Genomic DNA, 17,822 nt, shown 5'->3' with positions numbered 1-17,822 from the left:
CCTCTCGAATCGGTTAGGGACGGGCCTGACTATCGATATTCACGATAAGCACTTAGTGACCCTATAGAGACGTCACATCACTTATCTGTCAATCCATCAAGGAGTTACAGATTGTCTTGAAGTAAAAACTCTCCTAGCCATTCGTCTGGACCCATGGCGGTGACTATGGTAACGAGGTATAACTATTTCAAGTAGGGTCAGGGCGGAGAGAGAAAGAGAATCTTTTTCTTCGGTCTATTTTGTTAGCCTTAGAGAACAGAGAAGCTACCCTCCCTGAAATGCGCTATTCTTGTTTCCATAGCAGCAGACTGTCTTAGACAAACTATACGTTTCTATCGATTGTTGACTAAGTGTAAGCAATAACAAGATCCCTAAAACCGGGGAAAAAATGTAGAAAACTTCCGGTGTAAGCCTCCGCTTATGTTATGCTTACGAGGCGATGTGAAACTGAGTAGCAACAGTGCGAGGAGGTGGATAATGTCGCAGTCACAAGTAGCAAGTCAACTGTTCAATGTGGACTATTCATCGAAGTAGGCGTTTCCAGATCGAAGTGGGCGCTACTGTCAAGATAGGAGAGTTCATATCGTACTGTGCGTTTCTATCAAGGTAGGCGAGTTCACATCACTTCCGAAGGTCACCAATGTGGGGAGAGAGCAGTTATCGACAATGTCAACCTTCATCTATGAAAAGGTACCCCCATCATAGAATCATGTTAACACGTCTTATATACTAGTGAATTGCAGTTGTAATTTTGTAGTGGTAGATACGCTACAAGAGTTTTATGCAATTAATAAATTCTAACAGGTCGTGGGCCAAAAACAAAGTTAATAAAATTAATATAACAGCTTAAATAAAGTTAGCCTTGTTTTGAGTTTTTATCCCTTATTTGGCTACATTTGTGTAAAATATCCCCGTCAGTTATTTTATGGACAACATCATAGCAAGTTTGTGCAGTCTTCCGAATTAATTTGTTTGTTTCGTTGGAAGTTATAGATAGAACGCGTTATATTGAAAACACGACAGACAAGTGTAATAGTGGATGGTGCGTTTCTTCAAGCTTAGGCGTAAAAATCAGTCGGAAGTACTAACCCAGAAGTCTTACGACGAATTATAACCTCTAGCACTATTTATGCTTAGCTTCACATGGTCAACTATCCAATGAGATATGAATAGGCCAAACAATGATTGATTTATTCCACTCGGATGTAGTTCAGCATCTGGTTTGGTTGTAGTTCATTTAGGTCGCACTAGAGCTGTACAATGGGCTATTGGCGACGGTAAATGAAACATTCCTAAGGATGATCCGAAGACATGCCATCATAATTTTGATCCCCTGCAGAGAGGATGGCATCCCGCTTCGGTAGCTCGGCGACCTGCAAGCGAAGTCGAGTACTTTACAGTAGAACTGTTTAACGAGGACCCATACCGGACACCCTCGGTCCCTAAGCAGACTGATCCAAGAGGTCACCCATTCGCAGCCAGTGGTGCTTGACTTCGGTGATCAGCTGGGAAGAGCGTCTTTACGATTTGTCCACTGCAGGACCCTCTGGTTTGGACACGTCTATTTTCTTGGGGGGGAAAAAAACTAAAAAAGTTCCGCCACAGCAAAGTAATAAATTCATATGAAGAGAGTAATATAAATCGAAAATTAAACATGGCAGAAATAGGCATTTGATGATGCTCTAGGTACCTTTGGTCAGAAAACCCAAACTGAAAAAATGCTGCTGGTATTTACATATGCTACAACAGACCACTCCAGGACATGAAACCAAATAGGGTAGTGGAACCTAAGCTACGCTTTCATGTTGAGCTCAAGAAAAAGCTTAGTGGCCCTATTTTTTACTCGTTAACGAGAACCTTTCTCGGTCCCGTCGGAGGAGATTAAAGATTTCACCCACATACTCTTTGATCTCTATGCCTTCCGTAGCAGTGTTGACAGATTGGGCTACTTTTAAAAGTCGGATACTACTAAAAATCGAATTTGGGCTACTCATTATTTTTGAAACGCTATAAATCGCAAAATTGCGCTATTTTTTTTTCTTTTTCTATAATAAAACGATACTGAAAAGTTTGCAGTTTCTTTATCTTTAAAAAAGAAAAAGGAAATTTTTTTTTATTGTTGTTGAAAAGGCATCAGCTTTATTTCAGGATTCTTAATTTGTCTTGCTGCGCGGAGTCCAGAATCCTTCCGTATCTATGGCTCAAATTGTACTCGTGAGTATGATGGAGAAAAAAAATCTTTTACTCCAACCATTTTTAATCGCTTATCTTCTGGGAAAATAAATCACGTGACCTTCAATCTGAGCTAAAGCAAAATATTGAATTTGACGAAATTTTTAATGTAATGCATAAAATCTTAACTCTTGGACCATCTACTTTTTAAACTTAAATTCTGGCAGCACAGCTTCGTAGGGCACTAAAAAATGTATGAAAGATAGGTATGTATGACTTCATCGTAAAGCCTGTGGGCTCCTTAACTATACTCCCCTTTAAGCCATGAGAGACATCATTTCAAACAGTGTTACAGTAATTAATGTTTAAACTTTTATGTAATCAAATCTGATGTTCTATCTTGATAAACTATGACACACTTCAATCGATCTTCTGATGTTGTTTTTACACTACATTTGCATAGGCTTTATTTACAAAAAGTATGATTATTTTTACATATGAATAAATAAAATAGCATGAATCAGTACAAAAGATGTTCCTTCAGTTTCAACACATTTGAAATCTGTGCGTTTAAAAAAATTAATTCTGTGGTCACGTAGCATTTACTTCTCCATGAATTCTGAAAAGAAATAACATGATTTTACAAATATATATATATAGAGAGAGATAGTACTTATTTACTGCTCATAAGCTGCAGCTATATAATTTCATAAAATAAGTTCAAAAAGTAGAGAAAATATAGAAAAAATAATAGATGCATTTATTATAAAAGTAATTTTAATCATACATTACCACGTGTTTTTAAGTTTAATTACTACCGATAAAATCTGTTAATTTTGTCTGAGTTTTTCGTTTGAAATGCAAACTTAAAGGGAAAAAGATTTTACTGCTTTCCCTAAAAGTTAAGTGGCTTCAAAAATCAATTCAAGGATATAAAATAATTCCACCATAAAATGCGGTAACAAGTTTGAAATGTTCTGAAATATTTTGGGAAAGTGGATCTCAAAGAAAAGTTTGTTAAAAAGAAAATTCACTTCGCTATTTGGAAGTTATTTTACAAAGAAATTTCTAAAATATTGTTTGTTCCCCGAAAAAAAAATCGTAAAATAGAGAAATGGAAGTTTGTTAAACAGAAGTCCGACTGTACAATAGTGTGAGCAGGCATTTCATCAATGAATTACAAGTTTCTTTTCCAGTTGAAAAACAAGCCAGCAGTTTGCAATGTTTATTCAAAAGAAAATTTTTTATTTTAATTCTGAATTATGTGATAAATAATGATATTAACTTTTACAGGAATGCATAATTAAAAAAATATATTTGTTTAAATATTGATCAAATTAAATATATATTTTTTATAATATTTAATTTAAAAAAAATATATATTTTCGTAACTGCAAATTGATTAGAATAAAATAGAGACTGAAGTTAAGAAATGCATGCAGCTATATACTATTCCTAATAGGATGTGTTTAAGTGTAAATCTAAAATATTACTTAATAAATTCAGTAATAAACTTTCTAAAATATTTCTTTATAAATTAAGTATTCATAAACTATCTATCTTAACTTTTATAATATTTTTATATATTTTTTAATTTATTAATATATATCTATTTTATAATCTATCTTAACTTTTTATTACAGAAATAAAAAAAAACATTAAATAATTAAATTTTATGTCAGTATGTTTAAATATAAATGTTAAGGATTGTATTTGCAATTACTTCATATCTTATTTAAATTAATCATTCTATTGACAAAATTTATCTTTGTAAATTCATGAATGACTTTTTTTTATTGTACTTGTACTTTAATATAGGTATTTTAATATTTATAGTGACAATTTTATAGTAAAAATAAAATTTTACAATATGATATTTTATCCATAGTCAAAAATAAAATTGAAAACTACTGAATTATATTGATTGAATATTACTGAATTAATATTAATTACATTTACTTAATTTATAATTAATTAATCTGAATTATTATCAACTGAATTTACTTAATTGATTATTAATTGAATAATGCTGAATTTTTTAAACAAAAATAATTATAAACTTTTATGAAAATAGGATCAATGGAGAAGAAATTATGTAAGCAAAATATCAACTAATTTTAAATAGAATTTTAAAACAATATTTAAAAAAATAGACAAACTCATTTTGAATTAAAAAAAGTTACATGGCAGTTGATTTTAATGACCATATATTTTAATTCAATAATAAATATACCATAATAATAAGTTTAAATTTTAAAATTAGTTTTAACAATCAAATTATATTTATGAAATTAACACATTTAGTTATATTTTGCAAAAGAATCTTCTCTTAATTCTCAGTTTAGAAAAATTCCATGTATTCTAAATTTATTCACTGTAGCCATTTTAGTTTTTATTTATTTTACAATTTCATTCAGTTTTTCACATTTTCCTGAAAAATGGAAAAAATAGGTTTCTGCAATAAGAATGCCCAGCCCTAAATTTAAACAGCGTCACAATGCACATTATTTTAACTAAAGGCGTTTTCATACACCGACAGTGCGCCGAAATAGATTGGGGTTGAATTAATTTAGAAAACAATGAATAGAACAATGCTTTTTTGCATAATTTGTGGTGAAAATCAACATTTTAAATAAAACAAATACCTCATCTTGAGAAAGGGAAAATTAAGCACTTTTAAAAATGCCCATTGAAAAAAGCTCCTTTAAATGCTTTCAAAAAACAAAAAAAAGCACTTTTTAAAAACGCTATGCACCCTGTAAATTGATTCAGAGGGGGAAGTTTTAAGCTCTGAAAAAAAGTTTTCTTTCTTTTCTGGACTTTTTTATTTCTTTAGTTTATCTCAAACATTTAAAAATAATTTTTTTACATGTAAAAGAATTAAAAAATGAATTATAGTAAAATAAAAATGATTAAAGAATAAAGAGTAAAAGAGGGAAGCTCAAGCTTTTATTAACGTAACTAAGTTCTTTCTTTTTTCATTATCAACAGCAAGTTATTGAAAAATGGACACACAGAAAAAAGGTTTAAAAAACAGATCACTTTCAAGTAAATATGCTTTACTATTACCTTATACATAACTCTTTAGAAACCAGCCTGTCTGATAGGCAAACAGTTTTTCAACCATGTTTTTATTAATCTTAATAAGACATATGTAATATACAAATATATTACACCTTAATTTTAAAAGAAATGTGCTTTTCTTTAAAATGCAATTTTAGTTTTTATCTATTTTATTGCTTTATGTGCTGTTAATAATTATGTAGTTCACAATTCATACATTCCTGTTGTATGAATGTATCTAATGATTTTACAACACTTGATAATCAGATACAGTTCAGATCTAACATAGCGTGTCAAATTAATTACACTGCATATTATATAAAAATTTCATGCAAAAATAACAGATGGCAATTTGATATTTCTGTTTTTAGCAAGCTTATATGGATGTTATTAACTTAATTGAATAGAAATGAGAGATCTATTCAAAAACATTGATAAATCAAAACATTTTGTGACTAATAAGAGATAAATAAATGTTAAAGAAATAAAACATTCAAAATTAAGTATTAATAGAAATTTATTACTTTTCATACTTTTGTAGTCAATATCATTAAAGGAAATCTGAGATAATAAGGAAATTTAGAATTTAACAAACAATTAAAAGTGCAAAAAAAGTTGATTCATTACACAAAAAATAAATAAAACCAGCAATTATAATGCATAACACAGTAAGCTAAAATTACGACTAATATTGCAATAAAGAACAAAACAAAAATATTTCTAATATTACTTAAAATGATATTTTTTACAAAAGAGAACTTAAACAAAACAAAAAAAGACATAATTTTTTAAGCATAAAAAAGAAAATTACTCATTTATCTTTTAAAAACAAAATAAACCTAGAAGTAAATAACAAATATTGAAACGATATAGTTCCTTAGAGATTGAGGAATGTCGGAATCACAGTTCTTTACAAGTGATGTTAAAAATAATAAGTGTTACACTTTAAGCGTAACATACATTTTGCATTTTTTTCAGCACCATAACGTAATAATCAATAGACTCATAAATTTATTAATTTAAGATTTCTTACAATTACAGGATCTACAGGGTGCGAAGCCAAATCCTTCAACAAAAAATAAGCACCTTTTAAGCACTTTTTAAGCATTTAAAAAATATTTTCAAGCACTATATACATTAAAAAAATGCAAAATAATTTTCAAAGACTTTAGATGATCATGAGAAAATAACTAGTTTCTGACAAAGAACTCTTTTTCTTGATTATATTAGCCTTATAAAATGATCGAGANATTTGAGAGATTTTTCGATTCTATTACAGAGGGTGGAAAATGAAGTCTGAAATTGAGAATCTCTTGCAAAATGCAGCAGAGTTGCACATGAGAAGGCAATAATCTCACCGTACACAGCTAAGTGTACGCACATACGGATTCGCAAGTGTTTCATCAAACATGCGAAATGATTGGCACTTTCATACGCTACGGACCGATGGAATGCTGAAATAGATTGCGGTCGAATGAATTGTGAAAACTTTGAATAGAACAAAGTAAAAAACACGCTTTTGGCGAAAATCGACATGGTAACGAAAAAATATTATTTTTGAAAAGGAAAAATTAACCACTTTTTAAAAACACCCAAAGAAAAAAGCACTTTTTAAAAACGCTACGCACCATGATGTATAAAAAAATAAAAGCCATTGTTATTAACTGCTCTAATGTTACAAAGCAGAAATACTAAATAGTGCCTCCTTTTTTTCAGAAGTGAAGCACATAAAATTTAGCACAGAGTTTTTTTCATCTCACTTTCATGTGCAACTATGTATAACTTAAAATAGACCTAAATCTATGTGGAACATGAGGAATTTGTGTACTACTACAAATATTAGATTATCGTATTCCCTAACAAATTTCTAGGGTAAAATCTATGTTTTGCTCTCTGCATATCACAGTCTAGAAAATGCAATTGTGCATATAAAATCTGTAGTATACAAACTCTATTAAAAATGTAGTAAAATACCCTTTAATGTGAAAAATTGTTATGAGGGTTGTATTAAGTTTATGGTTGTGTGTGTGGTCTCTCCTGTGTTGCTATTACAGAGTGCAAAGTCAGATTTTTCAACAAAAAATAAGCTCCTTTTATAGAGAAGTTTATTTTTAGTTAATCACTTTTTACAAACACTGAATAAAAAAAGCACCTTTAAAGGCTTTTAACAAAGGTAAATCCAGGGTATCTGCTACATTTAAGATTTTCAAACCCATGACTAATTCCAAGAATTTTTCATAACTTAATGAAGTTACTATTTTCTCCGACAAAGACACAGCAATAAATTTAAAAAAGCATTAAAATAACATAAATTGAAATGATGGGTATAACCAAAACTGTTATACTCTACATCTTCATATTTATAGATTTTAAATTTAAAAAACAGAGTAAAGAAAGAGTTGAAGCAATAAAATAGCTGAAATTTTTTTCTGCAGAAATACATTCTAAAGATACGTTTCTCGTTCATCCGAAAGGACATAAATACTCCTGATTTTTCTGTTCTCATTTCGGAATAACAAAAAATCGCCAATGACTGGCTTGCTTCAGCTAGATTTTCAAATTGATAAAACAAAAAATAAATTATAACAAAAGTTCTGAAATCACAGAAGTTTAAAAGATAATTAGTTCTAGAAATGATGTTTTTTCTTTCCTTTTTTGAAAGAACGCCATAACTTTTAAAGAACATGATAAAAACATTTTATATTTTAAGAAAATCTGACTGTGAGCGGGGATTTTATTACGAATTCAGATATTCGGAACACCACAAAATGGGGAGGGGGTATTTTGAAATTCCATTTTAAAAATTAGATTTTTTAGCGACCTAAATCCATGACTTTCCATGATTTTCTTTAAAAAAATAGTTAAAATCATGACATTTCATGAAAAATTTTGTTCAATACTGAAATTCATGACTTTCCATGATGTTTAATGCTGATATCCTGTTTATAACAAAAATTTTAAAAAAAATAAATAAATAATGCAGATAACGTGCCTTTATTCAGTCAGAGCTTCTTTCAGCCGCTCCCTAGCCTCTATAACTTTTTGCTCCTGCATATCAATGTCTTCGTCTGTAACATGAAGTCCCTATGAAAAAAATTCATCAAAAATATTAATTCTGAATCAAAAGTTTATTTCAAATTACAAATATTAGAGATACATATGGCAAAAATTAATATTTTTTACTAAACAAAAATTGGGCTTATTACCCCATAAGCTAGACTCTTCATGCAAATTCTAGACTCTTCATGCATATTCTAGACTCTTCATGCAAAATCGCAAAAAGAATCAGGCAATTTTCTACAGAGGAAATAGTTTACAAGAAGTAGTAAGTTTAAATGTTTGTCCATAAGAAAAAAAACCAAATAAACTTGTGTAACTGAGTCCTGTTACTTTTCTGTTATTATTCAACTTTAATTCTACAAAATATGAAATTAAACTGTAATCGGGGGTAGTAGAATATATGTTTTTAGGGGTGTTCATACTAAAGTTAAGTGACACATCTGATTTGTTCGATACCTAGGATAAGCTCGAAAACTGGATTTGTGCAAGGTAATAATATATTATACTGCTTAATTCAAAAATTATAATTAACAAAAAGTCTAAATTTTAATTCAACATTTAAATTCAATGATTTTTACAAAAAATTAGATTTTATAATTTCTTTTATTAATTTAAAATCTTTTTTTTTCTTTCTTTGTGCTTTTTCTTGTGCCCCTTTGATCAAAATAATAGAAATCTAGAAATTTTGAGTTTAATCATTGCCTGCTGAATTTCAAGTGAAAATGGCCACTAAAATCATGGGGGTTCTAAGTCAAATGCGGACAGAAACAAGACTGCTTGTCATGTCTGTTAGGAGACAGAAGCAAGCCTTGAATATAAATATGTGGAAATTGTCGGGTTTAACAGATATCTCATTCTATTTTTGCAAAATATATGTTTCTTTTTTTTAAAATTTTGTATTCTCATTTTTGACATTACGTTGGGTAGGTGGAGAAGAAAATTAATTTCCTCCTTATTTGTCATTCAAGTTGAGGGCGGGGCAGTAACAAATTCTTATTTTCTCTCCCATCATTGGCTATCAATCAAGCATAAAGGCGTGGCATGCTGATTGGGTTCTCTTTATTTTTTCTTGTGTGACTGAAATTGACTCCCCCTCCACTTTAACTTTCACTCTAATAAAACGGTTCCAGGAAATGCCTCTTTTACTAGCCAGCTGCATTGGAAAGAATGGAGGGGGGGGACACAGTTGTGCTCTTTTGAAAACAAATCTCTCTCCTTCCCTGCATTCCTGAGGAGCATCGCTTATGGTCACTCAACGCTCTTGTGAGGTCTTCTCTTCCCCTTTCTGTTGATTTACGGGTTCAATGCATGCATCACTAGAAGCTAGAGAAGGAAAAAACATGTCCAAAGACTTTTTTTTTAAAGAGAAGGGAAGATAAGAGATGTTTGTTTATTTTGATTGTTAAAAAGTGTCCGGGAAATCGACCCTTCCGGAAAAGGGACGTCCGGATATGGGACGTTACACTGTATATGAATTTAAAAAAAATTTCCTAATAGGAATTTTTTTTTTCCTATTAGGATTTCTACATGATCATGTTAATGTATAACGATGTTTTGCTATTAGGATAACATAATTATACGTTAGAATAATAATACGTTAGAATTTCCTAATAATCAAAATTTCAGTTAAGGATATTTTTATAACTATAGTAATAACTCAAAATAATATCTCTTTTCTTCAACTCCTTTTTGTCTCTTTCTTTATATATATACATATATACACAAGTCTACTATTTTTATGAACGAAAACCAGTATTTTTATGGAATGGAAAATAACAATCATTGCCTTTTATATCAAACTTTATGAAAATTTTAAAACCCTTGTATAAACAGGGAGATAGTTATCGAACTATAATGTAACGTAAATTATTTAAAAACTACTGACTGCACAAATTTTATTCAACCTGCAAATGTCACTCCAGGATTATGTCAAGTAAAATTTTCTTGGTACACCCAATGATTTCTAATGAAAATCTGACTTGAACACACTATGTAATATTTGTATTCAAATTTGTAAAAGCATTGAGAATATAATTTGAATGCATCATACCAGAACCAATGGTTGGGTGGGATTAATGTATACTCCAGGACTTTTATCAAGAAGTGCTTTTGGCTTGTTTTGTCCAGTGATAGCATGCCCATTTATGTGTAAAGCAGTCACAATGCTTCTTAATATGGTCTCATCACCCAACTGCAGACCAACAGCTGAAATATAAATAATTATACACATTACGATAAAATGAGAGCATCATGATTATACACATTAGGATAAAATGAGAGCATCAAGATTATACACATTAGGAAAAAATGAGAGCATCATGATTATACACATTAGGAAAAAATGAGAGCATCATGATTATACACATTAGGATAAGATGAGAGCATCATGATTATACACATTAGGATAAGATGAGAGTCACAATGCCTCTTAATATGGTCTCATCCCCCAATTGCAGACCAACAGCTGAAATATAAATAATTATACACATTAGGATAAAACGAGAGCATCATGGATGGGGAAAAAATCCAGTAGATCTTACAAATTTCATGATAATTGTTGAAAAAAAGATACTAAATATTTTACACATGGGGAATTTTAGGATTTTTATAGCCACCAAAATAGAAAACAATTCAATATTTTCTTGTCATGATTAACATTAAATGAACTTGAAATGTTAGGCATTATGTTTACTCATAATTTTGAATACTAATAGGTATTTAATTCATCAAAGACAGATAAAGGATTTTTAATTAATTAAAAAAGGGATTTCTGAATAAAGATAAACTCAAAATTTTAGAACGAAAAAGTTTTAAACGGATTTTAATAAATGAGGCTCACTTCATTATGTATTAATTACAATTATTTAAACATTCAAGCAAGTAATAATCTGTGCAAATATTCTAATTCAATATGGATTTCTTTAGGAAACTTATTCAATTTTAGGGAATTTTTAAAAATGCATAAAAACCAGGAGAATTTTTCATTAAACCAGAACATCAAAAGAAACTGGCAAAATCCAGTAGAGTTGGCAGCTATGTGAGAGTGTTTTTATATAATATTAAACCATATGACTCTGATACTTCATATGCTTTTTCATTAATAAAATATTTCTGAGAATAATAATTTATTGAGAGTATTCAATTTTTTGCATGATATTTTTATTATATTTGATTATTTTTCGCTAAACTGTTTCTCAATCAAAATATGAATCAGCTGTTATGGAATAAATGGCAAGTTTCTTCACCAGTGGAAAAAAAATCATTCCAGAAGAAATAAGTTACTTCCAACTCAAGTGGAAGAAACTAGATTTTTAATAAAGAAATATAGAGTGTTAAACAAATTTTTTTTAATATATTTCAAATAAGTGAAAATAAAAATAAAAAATTGACAAGGAAAATAATTTTAACCAATATCTTAAGAAAATAAAACAAGTATAGTTTCTTTTAACCTTTCACATAAAGAAGCAAAGTAGAACTTCATTTCATAATTTCTTTTCAAATATTTAAAAAAAATTATATGTTGTATTATACTACAAATCACACACGGGGTGCGTAGCTAGAATTTTCAATAAGAAATAAGCACCTATTAAGTGCTTTTTAAGCACTCAAAAGATATTTTTAATAACTTTAAAAAAAATTCATAATTCGGATCTGTGCATTAATATAAATTATTTTTTCTATCGTTTAAAGCTCTTAATTTATAAACATAAAATCAGTATAATTCAAAAACTTTACATAATCATGATAAAATAACTCGTTTCTGATAAATATTGCGGGGAATATTGTGAAAATCTTTTGTAATTTAGCACCTTTTGGAATTTAGAACGACAATCGTTTCGACAAGGAAAATAAAATCTTCGGCAAAGAAAAAAGATAGAAAATTAAGCACTTTTTACAAACCCTGAATAAAAAAAATGCACCTTTAAGGGCTTTTAAAAAACATAAATAAAAAATAAGCACATTTAAGTACTTTTTAAAATTACTAAGCACCCTGATACGTATTACTCACAATCGCAAACAGAATAATAATTTTTATAATCAAATGTTGTTATTTAAATGCTAAAAGAGTTTACCAATAGATATTTGCAATGCAGGTTTCATTTTCACATACATTATCATAAAATTGTAACTTAATTATATTTTTTTAACAAACCTAAGAGTTTTCAATTACCAAATTTCAAGCTAAAATCAATGATTAATTTACTTAAAATTTTAAAAATTTCATGTGATAAACTTTAAAGTTTTAATTATAGAGTAATCAACTTGCATGTACTCAAATACAAATGTTGGGGCAAAGTTTTTTTGTTGTTGTTTTGTTTACATTTCAATAACTTTAAATATTTTGCTTAGGATTTACTGTAATAACTTTAGTGTGAAAAACTATTTCTTTATACTTAGCTGTTAAATAATATCAGTTTGTTTAAATGAAAGATAATTAATTGAAAACAAAATTGCTATCTAAATTTCTAAAAAATGCACCAGTATTAAGAAAATTTAAATAAGTTGAAGAAAAAAAAACATTTGAAAAAGTAATAGTTTCTAAATTAACATTTTTTAATTAATCTTCTTTTTAAGTAATATTTTTTCTTCTTCTCAGATAATTTTTCTTTACAGAATATTCAGTTTAATATAAGTACACATAAAACTAGATTTAAAACAAATTATAAAAATTTTAAAATTCCATATACAACTAAAACATAATTTTAAAAAAAAATTAAATGTAAAATTCCTTATTTAATTTATCTTTAAATTTGAACAATTCATTAAATAGTTATCATTAAACAATTATATTTGGTCATTTTTAGTTTCTTCTAGTGTCTTCAGATGTTTTTCACTTTTTTCCAGTGTATTGAAAGAAATAGTTTTTTCCCAAACAAAATGCAAATTTATTTTATGTAATTATTATAAAAACACTGTACACAAAGATTATATTTTAAACTACATATGAAAAGATATTATTGAAGGATATTTTAAACTACATAAAAACATAACAATGCCAACAAAATCTGCTTAAAATGTTTTCCTAAATTTTAAATTTTTTAATGAAATCAAAACTAGCAATGTACTTTTAAGTTTAATGCAAAAACTAATAATTTAAATTTCAAAATATTTGTTAGTAAAATAATTATTTACTTCATTTACTGTCTATTGAAACTGTTTCAATATCATTAATCCAATTTGTAGAATCTCCATTGCAGGCATTACTCACAAAGGAACCAACTTAAAAAAATTTCAAGATGCAATTAAATAACATTCTCTAATTTTGACTAATTATCTTAAATTCTCTCTCTCCAATTTGTATAAAAGATTTTAAAAAAAAATTAAATTTGAAAATGAAAACTCAATTATAAAACATATTTCATTTAACCATTTGTAAATTGACTTAAGTAGTGTAATGTTTTAATTTTAATAATATAACTTTTATTGATAAACTATTAATATTTTAAAGGAAAAGAAATGTTTTTTCAAATAATTCTTACAAAATTTTACATTCTTTAATTTTAAGAGTAAAATTACACACAATATTCATAATGCTGGGGTAGATATTAAGAAAACTTATCCACATATCTGGTGTTCCAGTAACTAAAAAACATAGTTTTGGTGCTTCAGTAATTAAAATATCATTAGTTTATACACATTTTCACGAGTGTGCTTACTTGACTCGATTAGATTTTTTAAAAAGGAAAAATCATAATACTTAGAGCGTGCAATTCTACTATTAAGATGAAATATGCTATTTTGTGATAAAAACAGATTAAAATAGCATACCAGTCCCGAGTAATTTTATAGTGGTCTGACTCAAATTTTTGTGATCTCGAACTACCATTATTTTTAAGCCCTGTAATGTAATTTTTCTTACAACTGAAATATACTGAGAGCTAAAACAAATAAGTTCAAAAGATATGTAATCTACATCACTATTTTTGCTACATTTTCTGTTTTCTTTACTTTATATAGAGAAATGTAAAGGAAAGACTGAAAAAGGGTTATAATATTCCTTAGAGATACAAGATTGCTTACAAGACCGTTTAATTTTCCCTCCCTCTTTTATTTATTTTCTAATTTGGTAACCTCATAAAATTTACATAATTCCCTGGGGTCTGAGATCCCAGTCTGATTGATTCCATTCAACTGTAAATAAAATAATTAAAGCTGTATGTGCATTTAAACCACAAATTTTTTTTATATATATCCAACTATGTAAAAAATAAAAATTTTATTTTTACTTTTCTAACAATTTTTTTTTCTATAATAAACCCAACAAGATTTTATTATAGAAATACATGCACATATTTAATTTAAAAATATTTTCCTGTCATTTATACATTAAATTGCAGGCTTTTTGGCGGGTAGTAAGAAATCACTAAATTATTATTAATGGTAATACTTAAATAAATGTAGTAATAAGTGCTTAATCTACTAATCTAGGTACTGCAGTACTGTTTTATTTTACAGGTTAGTAACCTTTTTTTCTGCTGAAAATAGCAATGCAACAACGATAATAGATAAATAAAATACTTCAACAATAATACAGCATGTTAGAGAAAAATATTCTAGGCAGCCAATAAAATCTCTTTTTAGTATACCTTTAATTTTTGAGGGTAGTTCAAATGGCTCAATTACTTTTCCTTTCTTATCACAAGCATAAATACCTTGTAAACGCTTCTCCCAGAACACCTGCAACATAAAAAGACAATTGAGAAAACTAATATTTTTAATAAAATTAATAATGAAAACTAGAATAAAAATTTTTTTGCAACATTTCATTTAAAGAAATTATAAAATTTCTACGAATAATTTTTAGCAATTTAGAAAGCCAATATTTTATTTTATTTTATTTTATAACTGTCGTCGAACAGTCGATCCAATTTTGGGATTAAGACTACTAATGTTCAACTCCGTAGCCTCGTAATTTTGAATCAACCCAGAAGACAAAGGAGCTCCTTGATCAGTACCCCCAGAGGTTTGCTTTGTTACGGGAAAACTGAGGACTCCGTGAACCGACAGATTTAATGTGCATCAGTCACCATTTACTACAATTTTAATAATTATTTTATTCCACGAGACTTCCTAAATGTTCAATGCCAACTCCTGAACAAATTATATTTTCCAAAATAATTTAGAGTTGTTATGCCTTAAATATAGAGGTAGAGAAAGTAAAGAGTTGTAGCACACTAAGTTATTAGGTAAGGGTTTTTATACCATTATTTGAAACCCAGTTTATCACACAAACTATTTGAGACAATGCTCCTCTTTTTTTTGAGGTTGAGAAATAACATTTATTGATTATTTTGGGTAATAACTCAGCTGGAACGGGTAATACCTCAGCTCAAACTTTACGTAATCATGATAAAATAACCCGAGGATGATCTGAAGACTGATACCGTGAACCCCCTACTTAGCCTGATCAAAGTGGTCACCCACCTGCTTACTAACCAGAGCCAGTGATGTTTGACTTCAGTATTTTGCTGGGAACTGTGTCGTTACGATCAGTCCACTGCAGGACTGTTCCCATGATAGAAACACTGAGCAATTCATAAAAGTAATTAAGGCAAATTTTAAAAAAAAATGTCATATAATAAAGTTTAATTAAAACACAAAAAAATCTACTTCTATAACAATATACAAAAGCAAAGAAAGGGAGAAAAAAAAATTCAATGCAGCATATAAAGAGGAATAAAATAACTTAATCAATTTTGGTAAAGGCAACTAAAAAAAAAGACATACCCGGAGTGCGACCAAAATTAAATAAAGAAGTAAACGAAATTACAGCACCATTAATTGATTACTTCCATAAAGAAATAAGTTGGAAAGCATGAAAAAATAAACCTGTTTAGGTTTTTCTTGAGGTCCATGAGCAACTTCAGAGTGAGCCTTGGAGAGCTGATTTCTTACGACAGTGACCGATTGCTTGAAAATGGAGGCCGTTTGTCGGATAGGTAAAACGATTGCAGCACTTATTTTAGGGGGAGCTTCAACTTCTGGTTGCTTTGTTTCCTCTTGCTCTCTCTTTCTCTTAGTTGAAAGCATCTTTCAATTTGGTCATTTAACTACAAAAACAAACAATTATCTCAGATATAAATGTAATTGAAACTTCAATCTAGAAAAAAAGTTCGCTGTATATATTATTCACAAACCTATATTAAGAGGAAACACAAAATCACTGTGCAAATGTGTGAGCTATATAAGGATAACTAATACTAGTTTTGACTGCTGGAAAAACTTAGAGAAATAAAGAACAGTTCAACCTACATAAAAAAAATAATATTGCAGCAAATGAAAAAGTATAGTATACCTAGCTGAACTATCTTTAAATAATTCATAATTAATTTATAATAATAAAATTCATAAAAATAATAACTTGAGGGGTTAACATTTTGTTAAAGAAAAATATATGAAAAAAATTCCCTGTACTTTCCCAATTTATAACGAAAAAAACCAAAATTCCCTGTTATTTTAGATGATTTTTTAATTTTCTGTATTTTTCAGGTTTTCCGTATTCTCCCGGTGGAGCGACAACCCTGTTTTAGATGTAATATAGGCACACTTTTTACCAAGTACTTTAGTTCATTTTTTTTATTTTATAACAACTGTCGAACAGCCAACCCAAATTTGAGTTTAAGACTATTAATGTTCAACTCTGTAGCCTTGTAACTTTGAACCAATCACAGAAGATAACAGAACTTCTGGATTAAGTACTAGGCAAAAGTGTCTGCCTGGAGGATTTTTTGATGGAACTAATCTGCATTTGTAGTACATGGAGAGGAGATCCACAAAAAACTTCTACAGTTAGCCTAACAGCAAGGAGACTTCCGTCTACCATTGCGGATATTTTACTTCAGCACTGTGGTGGGTGCGAGCCAGGTACCGAATTGGCATCAATCAACCAATCCAACCATTACCACATTTTAAGGTGAACGCTCGGCAATGGTAGTTGGCATAGGAGATCACGATACGGAAATATCCCTTGGTTCCTTAACGTTATTTAATTAAAGAAGAAAAATATACGCTTCCTTATGCAATTATACTTTAAAATTACATCTTCATCATTTAGAGAAATTTCCAAAGCTTATATCTTGATTACACAATAAAGAGTAAAGATTTTATCTATATATTTTTTGAAATAAACAAGTCGTCTCATTACAAATATAAAAAACAATTTTACAAATATAAAAGAAACACAACTTTCTCTAAATAGAAAAGAAAGTCACTCATTTTTAAAGGTATAAAGAACATGCACAGTATAAGTCGAATAGAAAATAAGTATCTTTGCAGAGTGATACTCTGACATGTCTGCGTTACTGTTTTTTTTTCAAATGATATTTTTACTTAAAATTTGAAACCTTAAAAACCTACTTTTCCCTCCAAAAAAGACCGATAAAGCTCATTAAATAACTTATTTTGTCTTTTTCGAATTGTGATTGTTTATGATCTTTACAGTTTATTTCTGTCCCTTTAAAGAGTAGAATGCAATTAAATATTTAATATTTCAATACACAGAGCTAGAAGCAAGTTGAAGGAGTTTA

At 28.8% G+C, this 17,822-nt stretch overlaps 1 protein-coding gene across 2 annotated transcripts; it reads right to left on the bottom strand.

Moving 5' to 3' along the window:
• Positions 1-2,610: 2,610 nt before the first annotated feature.
• LOC107438044 (methyl-CpG-binding domain protein 2) lies at positions 2,611-17,803 on the bottom strand. Of its 2 annotated transcripts, XM_043050904.2 has the most exons (7): positions 17,653-17,780; positions 16,434-16,544; positions 16,126-16,346; positions 14,883-14,973; positions 10,346-10,500; positions 8,228-8,319; positions 2,611-2,791 (listed from the first exon to the last, which is right to left on the bottom strand). In XM_043050904.2, exons 3-6 carry the CDS (start codon positions 16,324-16,326, stop codon positions 8,230-8,232), a joined length of 537 nt encoding a protein of 178 aa, XP_042906838.1. In that variant the 5' UTR covers positions 16,327-16,346; positions 16,434-16,544; positions 17,653-17,780; the 3' UTR covers positions 2,611-2,791; positions 8,228-8,229. The 2 variants fall into 2 exon arrangements, with proteins under 2 accessions (XP_042906838.1, XP_042906837.1); XM_043050903.2 differs by lacking the exon at positions 16,434-16,544 and having other exon boundaries at positions 17,653-17,803.
• Between the last annotated feature and the right edge of the window lie 19 nt (positions 17,804-17,822).

The sequence above is a fragment of the Parasteatoda tepidariorum genome, chromosome 5, assembly GCF_043381705.1.
Source record: "Parasteatoda tepidariorum isolate YZ-2023 chromosome 5, CAS_Ptep_4.0, whole genome shotgun sequence".
Lineage (NCBI taxonomy): Eukaryota > Metazoa > Arthropoda > Arachnida > Araneae > Theridiidae > Parasteatoda > Parasteatoda tepidariorum.
The sequence above is the reverse complement of the archived record's forward strand: the minus strand, read 5'-3'. Positions and strand labels throughout refer to the sequence as shown.

Excerpts from the sequence above, each read along its gene's own strand:
- LOC107438044 (XM_043050903.2), bottom strand. The coding sequence starts at position 16,326 with ATGCTTTCAACTAAGAGAAAGAGAGAGCAAGAGGAAACAAAGCAACCA. Across the intron at positions 14,974-16,125 it reads CTCAAGAAAAACCTAAACAG|GTGTTCTGGGAGAAGCGTTT; the intron begins GTTTATTTTTTC and ends TTTATGTTGCAG. Across the intron at positions 8,320-10,345 it reads CCACCCAACCATTGGTTCTG|GGACTTCATGTTACAGACGA; the intron begins GTATGATGCATT and ends TTTTTTTCATAG.